This window comes from Chelonoidis abingdonii, chromosome 2 (assembly GCF_003597395.2).
Source record: "Chelonoidis abingdonii isolate Lonesome George chromosome 2, CheloAbing_2.0, whole genome shotgun sequence".
NCBI classification, from domain to species: Eukaryota; Metazoa; Chordata; order Testudines; family Testudinidae; genus Chelonoidis; species Chelonoidis abingdonii.
The window spans coordinates 109,116,099-109,124,955 of NC_133770.1; the positions used below are offsets into that span (position 1 = coordinate 109,116,099).

Below are 8,857 nucleotides of genomic sequence, written 5' to 3' on the forward strand. Positions count from 1 at the left end.
CGCCAGAACTGCATGTGAGATAGGCAGAGAGGTGCATTTATTCTAGGGCTATGCATATTCTGGAAATGTAGTGGTGGTGATTTTTTTTTTCTTCAAAGGACTTTGTGCAAAGGTAGTTCAAATATTAATTTTATACGGAAAGTTGGAATACAATTGTAAAGGCTATTTGTGTTTACCCAGTGTCTCACATTTTTTGTCCATCACATACAATTTTAATATATGATATTTTTAATCAATAGCTGGGGTAGTTATGTTGGGAGGACTTCTGTTAAACTCTGCTAAACATTAGGTTTAAATAAACTATTTTGCTTTGCTATTGTAAATCAGAGGAAGAAACAGGCAGCATATGCATACTGCAGGAAATTTCAAAGAGATCTGTTTGGCTCTGCTGGCTTTAATAACTTGCTTATACTTTTTTTTTTTTTTTTTTTTAAATCATGCTCACTAGCAGTTATTTTAAAACAACTTATCAGATTGAATAAAAGACTAATGAAAATCATCATTAGTCAGGAAATGGAAGTGAATGGTTGATGTTCTGGAGTCTGCTGTGATTGAAGAAACTTCATTTGATTCTAGATACATTCACTTTACAGCAGTCTTTTTTTTTTTTTTTTAACTGATTTATGCCAGCTCTTATTAATTATACCTCACCAAGTTTGTACAGCATTTTTAGAAATGTAAAAATACAGGTCCCTGTCCCAAAGAACTTGCAATCTATAAAACAACATACAGGCAAAGCGTGGGAAGGAGGGATGCAGCACAAGAACTTTGTTTGTCTTTTGTATAAATTATCAAACAAAGTTGCATGTTTGAGATGTGGCGTTAGTACAGATGCCAAGTGAAAAACATATGAGCTGAAGTATTTCTAATTGTTCTCTTCCTAAGGACTGGATTTACATAGTGATTCCCTCTGATGTGAATGCAGCATCTCTTGTCCCTCTGGGATGCCATAGGTGATGCCCAGCTCTACTGCAATGGCAATTGGCGCTCTCTCTAGTTCTCTTCTTGTAACCTGCTGTCTCATGGTTGCTCTCTGTAGCTCCACCATACCTGTGCAAAAACTGGCCAAGGCTCCAGACAAACAGGAGATAAAAACAAGCCAGGAAAAGAAGGATCATACATCAACCAGGCCGGACAGTCAGAGTCAGACAGGCCCAGGGAAAATAAATGAAATTGGAAGGAATGGGCGGGAAGAGGGCACCAGAGATTGGAAGAATAAAGGAAACAGAAATTATTCAAACAAAGAATCTTGGACTAGGCAAAAACAAATTTGGAATAGTCAAGGAGCAAGCAGTAAATCTGCGAGCATTCAAGCACAGGAGCAAAGGGATGGTGTTCCAGAGGAACCTCAGGTGGCTGAAGAATCATCCTTCCCAGAAGTTGTTGCTAGTACTACTCCTGAGCCTCCGGAGGAGTATGCCTATCCAGATTACCGTGGGAAAGGCTGTGTGGATGAGAGTGGCTTTGTTTATGCGATCGGGGAGAAGTTTACTCCAGGTCCCTCTGCTTGCCCCTGTCTTTGCACTGATGAGGGACCTCTGTGCATTCAACCTGAGTGCCCAAGACTTCATCCACGATGTATTCATGTAGACACCAGTCAGTGCTGCCCACAGTGCAAAGAGAGGAAGAACTACTGTGAGTTCAGAGGAAAGACCTACCAGACACTAGAAGAATTCATGGTAAGGGCTTTATTTAAAAATAAAAATAATAATAATAATTAATTGTGAGGGTTGGTCTGTGATCTTATGTTCTTGAAATGGTTTCTTAGAGAGGGTTTTTATTTCTTGTTGATACTGCACCTGCAGCAGTGTGTAATTTTTCGTTTAAACACGACCTTTCCAATTCAGTGAAACTATAACTTTTTAAAAATGAGGGAGCTGACCTTTATTAATTCCTTTCATATTTATAGTATAAAAAAATCACAGTGCAGCCATTCAGTATTAATATGTATGTGTCCTGAGAGTTTCTGTTGCATTTTCAGCATTACATTTACTGTTCACTTATTTTACAATTTTAACCATAAAACTTATCCTTTGTGAAACCTATTTGCCGTTTGGGGCTGATTTCCATTGTTAATAGCCAGTTAGTGACAGTAATGCATCCTTTAATTCATCTCTTTTTTTGCCTGTTCAAACTGGGATGTCACAGTTACATAATTTTCTGTGGGTATGATTATGGACCTTGGTGTATTAATCAGAGTATGGTTCAGATTATGGCAATCTGATTATGGCAATATTTAAGTACAGTCATTTTTTCTGTCTAGTGAAGTACTTTTATAGTGAAGCTTTCTTGTATTTAAAACAAACAGACAGAAACCTTAACAATGGTGGAGGTTTATTATCATTGCAAATTCATCTTGTGTATTGAAACAGTGTTGGACTTAAGGCCTGATCGTACAGTTACACTCTCTCCCTCCCCCCCCCCCCTTATAAATAGATCTTCATTATAGCTGAGTTCTGTAAACAGGTACTGTTGTGCATGCAGATTTGGGAGTGTGCATCTGCTAGATGTGGGCCTGAACCAAAACCCGGATCTGAATGCTCCTGAACTTCTGGGCTGGATTTCTAACTCCCAAAATTTTGCAGTTCATGCCTGTCTCATATATATTTGAGAGAGAAAATTAATTTTTATGAAGGTTATAAATACACTGCTCATCTCTTCTTTGGTGTCATCTGTGGTATTTGTGTTATCTTAGGAACTTATTTTTCTTTTAAATGCCTTTCTCTGGCCTTTTTAGAAGATGGAAAAAAATATAGAATGATTCTGATTTATTCTCTGAACACAGCACTTTCTCTCTGCCATCTCTAGGTGGCTATGCTCAGAACATTAGCATCTTTCAAGGCATATCCCAGCAAACAGTAGGTTCATCTCCTCTCGTCCCTCCCCAAGGTCTTGAGTCTTGGCACAGCAATTTATTCCTTTTATTTCTTCACTTTTTATTTAAAATGTGGATGGCTGGTGTGCCCTTTTATGGCCAGGTTCTGAAATTCTTACTGTTTCAGCACAGTACATTCAGAAGCAAAGTCAAAATATTGTGCTTCCCTGCTTATGTTGTCTCCAGGTCTCAGCAGCTTAGTGTTAGCATTTTAATGTGTTTTTCATCCACAGCTTTCCAACCCCATCTATGTCTTCATTTAATGTAAGAATCTTGCCTTACTGACTGTAGAGTAGCCTTGAAATGCAGTTAAGTTACTTCATTAAGTTCAGCATGTGGTGGAAGAATAAAACCCATGGGCTTACTGCTCTCGCACAGCAATCATGCCTGATAGCTTTGGAAGTGTAATACTGGGCAGTGCCCATAGATCTTTTTCAGAACTATATTTCTTCTATGTTTTCAGCTTTGTTTTACCCCATTCTGACTCTGGCAGTTCTAATGAAACCTTCCCATAATGCAGTGCCATTTTTCAATTATTTGTGCTCTCTGTTAGGATAAGTAATAAGTAGGATGAGTAAGGATATGCATGTGTTCAAGATGGCTAAGGAAGATCACGAAAGCTATACAGCACTTTAATTGCAGCCTATATGTTTTATCATACTGGCACGGCATAGCTGGGCCTCAACTCAGCCTATAATATCGTAGGTGCAAAACAGTAGGCTCAGTTATTTTCATATACCATTGTAATCAATTAAGGATTAAAAGGAAGTAACTTACATGTGCAGTCAGATCACCACTAAATGCATGCACAGTTGCAGATGAAAATAACTGCACCTAGTATTGGAATCCATTTTTATAATTGTAGTCACATCTGTCTTGTGGATGTTAAGTATAGCACTCTCTACCATTTGATTTAGGTCAGGGAAGTATTTGTAAACAGGTAAGTCTATCCTCTCTGTATGCATATGTTCCATTAATGGGAATAAGTCACATATTCTGATGAAGAGAAACATTGACTCCTTAAATGATTACATGAATTATGTGTTCCAGATTCACGTGTATGCATACACAAACGTGTGTGTGCATGTATATATTGTATATACAAGCGAATCTCATCTTACGTGCATTTAACATGCACAAATTCAGCTTTGTGCGGTCAGCAAAAACAAGAACAAAAAAAAGAAAAATAATTTTAATACTGTACCTATTACTGTACCTAGTACTGTTCCACCCGCCATTACACTCAATGTAATTTTGACTATACGCGATTTTTGCTTTACGCGCAGACAGTGGAACATAACCCCAGCGTAAGATGACTCACCTGTAAATGGAGTTTTTGACATAACTTTTTATTTAAAAAACAAAAAAACCAAACCAAAACAAAAAACCCTCTCTCCAAGCAGTGGTAAAATCTGCTCCTGTGAACCTAGGAGTGGAGGGAAATACATCAATCTCTGCATACAGACTTTGCTTGTATTTGTGTGTGTGTGGTAGTATCTGTTTTATACAAGTGTTAGGAAGGAAAATAAATTTTATTGCAAACCAAAACTGAAAAAAACAAAACCTCAAAACTCGGAAGCCTAAGAAAGATGTCTTCATCAACCATGTGCAGTATAGCTTTTTGTGCGGGCCATGCTGCAGTATGGCAAGTGTTTCAGCTTATAGAGAACTTGTAATGGGATTGGGAGCAAAAGTACCTTACAAAAAAACATAGTCTCCCAACTATGATTAAAGTGGAATTCCGCAATGAAGATAGAATCATATTGGAATCTCTTTTATTATTTGTATTCAAATTTTAAAGAAGCATTCCTGTGATCATTACTGGACTTTGTTACTTAGAGGCAAATTGGATACTTTGCTCTTACAGATTTTGCTTTGTTTATCACAACTTCTATCCTGTCAAAGAACTTAATTTATGAACAACTCAGTTGAAATTCTTGAAGGCAACAAATCCAAATGGATTTCAAAGCATTTGTGGTGCTTTGAAGGCACAGAGAAATATAAAGAAGGCTGATATATTAATACTTGTCAGCCTAACCGTGTTCATGATCTCTTGGGGAATGTAACTGGAATGAAAATGTTACTAGAAATACCAACTCAAGAGTAAATGGATATAGTTTTATGGATTTTATTTATTTATTTTACGTGGAGTTTTCAGAGATGCAAGGAATGAAATATAGACTTCTGGATTTTTTTTTTTCTTTAAGAGTTGTTTAATCCCTGTCTTGGTTAAAGTACAAATAGAGAACTTCCACTTTCTGTAAGCAGGTGGGTTTTTTCCAAAGTCCAGAAAAAAATTGCCTAAACCAAAGTACTTTGGTATGCATGCTGGGCCAGATCCTCAACTTGTGTTAATTGGCATAGCTTCACTGACTTCAACTGAGCTATGACATTAAAGAGCTAAGGATCTGGCTTGCTGCCTGTATTATACTAGAATTTTTCTTGCTCTTCTGTTGAGGAACTCTTAACCGATCCACTTGTTTGCATACTTATGTATGCAAACTTTTCTACTACATCTGTAGCTCCACAGAAAAACATTTATACACTTGTTCATAATCATCCTTTAAACCCTCAAGAAGGCAATTTCTTGCAGTTTCCTGTAGGTTTTATGGCTGCCTGGCAAATTAGGTCAAATTTATCTGCTTCTTATTGGTTCTTCTATGTTAGCATGGGAAGATCTGCTGTTGTGATACAGTTAATACTTAGCACTTATGTAGTATTCTTCATTCTTAACTCTGATATTGCTTTACCACTAACTGCATGATCTGTTGGATTGTGGAATAGTGTCCCAAAGGACCTGGTGGCAGCCCCATCGCATCAGCCATTAGAACCTATGCTGAAGTAAGAGTTCATCCATTAGAGGGGAGAGGAAAAAAGAAGAGGCACAAATGGGCCTCCTCCAGTTCTGACTTATGATTCCCTGCTAATTACATGGTGTCATTCCAAGACATTTCCTTGCTAGACTATCTCTTATACATTGATCCTTATTAATATTACTTTTTTGGCCTTTTTCAGGCATTGATTTTTCTATAGTTTTAACCACATCTTGCCTATATTGAAAAACTCAGCAGCAACATTTGGTCCAAAGATATGCAAATAAGGGCTCCTTGGGCATTTCTATAAGGGACAGGGCTAATGCTGCTTTAACAACTATTCTGCTTCACTTCTACTGAAAATGTACTTGCTCATACTCTTGAAAATATTACAAAACAGAGTAGAAAGAAATACTTATGTGCTCATTTTACTGTGTTTTTAAAGGACTACATTGTACAACTCTCTTATTCATATTGGAGAGCTTGTATCCCACAGACCACAACAGACTCTGCAAGTGCTCTCCAACATGAATGTTTGCACAATGAAGTCCAAAGTGAGGAAACTGTTGTGGCTGGGAAAACAGGATGCCTTAGCATCAGATTCTTATCCTGGTTACACCGTTTAAGTGTGGAGATACTACACAGAGGTCAGTGGATTTCCTCCAGATTTACGGTTGGTGTAACTGAAATGAGAATTTCTGTATTGAATCTCTTCCTGATCACCAAAGTGCAAGGTGCTTCTAATTATCAAGTTGCAGTGAAATAGGTACCATAGATCACATTGTAGATGTAGGAAATATATGTGGTGGTGTATCCGGGGAAGAATATACGTCTCATCCAAGGGGAAAAAAACAACAAAACAATGTCTGAGGGATGACAGTGCTTATTAAAGGATCATTGTAAATATTTCTTGCAATAACCTGCTTTATATTACATGCAAAAAAGTGTTCATGACCTGCTACTTGGACCTCTGTTTATCATAGTGTTCAGTTTATGAAAGGTATGGTTTTCAAAACCACATTATATTTGAGGGAAATGAATCTTTATGAACATTTACATGTGTTCAGACTTTAAATCAGAATTGTCTCTTTCCACAGTGCCGTTAATATTTTGTTAAATGGCTTCATGTTCTGTGCAGTCTGTGCTTTGTAGAAGGCAAATGGTTCTGTCAAAGTTGAAATTCCAGTAAATAAGCTGCTAAATTAAAAGATGTTTTAATTTTATAAGGCTGAATAAATGTTCTTCCTAAAATATTTTTTTCAGTCTTGATTGCTGCTTCATCGCATCAGATACAAGGATATAAAATGTGATATAAAAGCTGGCTGCACCATAGTATATGGAATACTTGAATAGGGAATATCCATTTTTGCTGTTGATCTTGTCAAGCTGTCAGAGAGAACAGGGCTAAATTCACTACTTATTTAAATGTACCCAAACATTGTGAACTTAGGCTCTTGGTGAATTTAACCTGAAGACTTGATTTCTTGGTTAAGTTTAAGATCTTAAAAGCAAACCATATATTTTGTACCTTAGCATGTAAAATGAGAGAGAACTACAGAAGAATGGTTTCTCAGTAGTGACCTGTAAGCTTCAAAATATTCAGAATTCAGGTTTCACTTGGATAAGCACCCACAATTTCAGATGCTCACCCAAAGTTTGTCAAATAACTGAATCTCTTGATTCTATAAATTGGTTTGGAAATAGCCTCTTCCTCTTCTGCTATAGCTGGGGCCCTACCATATTCATAGTCATGAAGAATGCATCACCCCCTGTGAAATCTGGTCTTTTGTGTGCTTTTACCCTATACTATACAGATTTCACAAGGGAGACTAGTGTTTCTCAAATTGGGGGGGTCCTGACCCAAAAGGGAGTTGTGGGTGGGGGGAAGGTTGCAAAGTTATATTATGGGGGGTTGTGGTATTGCCACCCTTAGTTCTGCGCTGCCTTCAGAGCTGGGCGACCGAAGAGAGGCCACTGCTGACTGAGGGCCCAGCTCTGCAGGTGTCAGTGCAGAAGTAAAGGTGGCAATACGATACCGTGCCATCCTTACTTCTGTGTTGCTGCTGGCAGTGGCTCTGCCTTCAGAACTGGGCTCCTAGCCAGCAGCAGCAGCTGCCGCTCTCCAGCTGCCCAGCTCTGAAGGCAGCACCGCTGCCAGCAGCAGCACAGAAATAAGGATAGCAGTACCACAACCCTCCCTACGATAACCTTGCGACCTGCCCCCTTCTCCCCCCCCACTCCTTTTTTTGGGTCAGGACCCCTATAATTACAACACTCTGAAAGTTTAGAATTAAATAGCTGAAATCATGAAATTTACAGTTTTAAAAATCCTATTACAGTGAAATTGACCAAAATGGACCGTCAATTTGGTAGGGCCCAAGCTATAGTGCCATAAATGTGCATGGCACTTTATAAACAATTTGAAGACAGAGGCCTTGCCCCTAAGAGCTTATAACAAAGATGTGCATCGTGTGGCTTTGTTGTGCATTTTGTGGCTACAGGGTTTTTTAAGCTATAGTATATTTTATAGGGAAGAGCACTAGGAGAGGATGGCTAGCTGTGGAAGTCTAACTGAACCAAATTAAATGTAAGCGAGGAGGACAAAGTGGAGAGAGATGCTGGCCTGAGTGGAGAGGATAGCATGAAAAGACGGTCTGACACATGAGCAAAAAGAGAGGAAGAGATTAGTGAATGGAGAAATTGGTGGCAGAGCATAGAACATAGGTGGATAGAAAGAGACAAGGCCATTGATGTAACAATGTACAGAGATTTGAAAGTGAAGGAGAGAGGGAGAAGCAGAAAATATGGAGGGATTCAGGTAGAAAACATTGGATATGACAGGTTGAATAAGAAGTAGGGAAGCAAGGGAGAAGGATGTCTCTGTAGTCCAGATAAAAGAATGCTGATACAAATGAGAGTTGAGGTAGAGTGGAAGGTCTGGCTCTTGGGGATTTTTAGCGGAGCAAATGAGAACTTATTTGAGGGAGGAATCAAAGATGACCCCAAACGTGCAAGCCTGAGTTATCCTTTGGTGAGCACAGACTTCCTTAAGGTTTCTGGCAATTCCGCTATGAATCTTGACAGAGATCCGATGAGAACAGCCTGTCTGACAGTGTGTTGGTGCTTCTGTTTCACTGGAACCTGAAATTAAATGGCATGGAGAGAAGGA

At 38.6% G+C, this 8,857-nt stretch overlaps 1 protein-coding gene across 2 annotated transcripts in view; it reads left to right on the forward strand.

The window, feature by feature from the left end:
* Window positions 1-898: 898 nt before the first annotated feature.
* Window positions 899-8,857, forward strand: part of VWC2 (von Willebrand factor C domain containing 2) — an 81,282-nt gene continuing 73,323 nt past the window's right edge. For both annotated transcript variants that reach the window (XR_012655256.1, XM_032800297.2), the window contains exon 1: window positions 899-1,679. Coding sequence is in view for 1 of the 2 variants with exons in the window: in XM_032800297.2 (XP_032656188.1) it covers window positions 957-1,679 (723 nt within the window). In the remaining variant the exon portion in view is untranslated. The remainder of the gene's footprint in view (window positions 1,680-8,857) is intronic.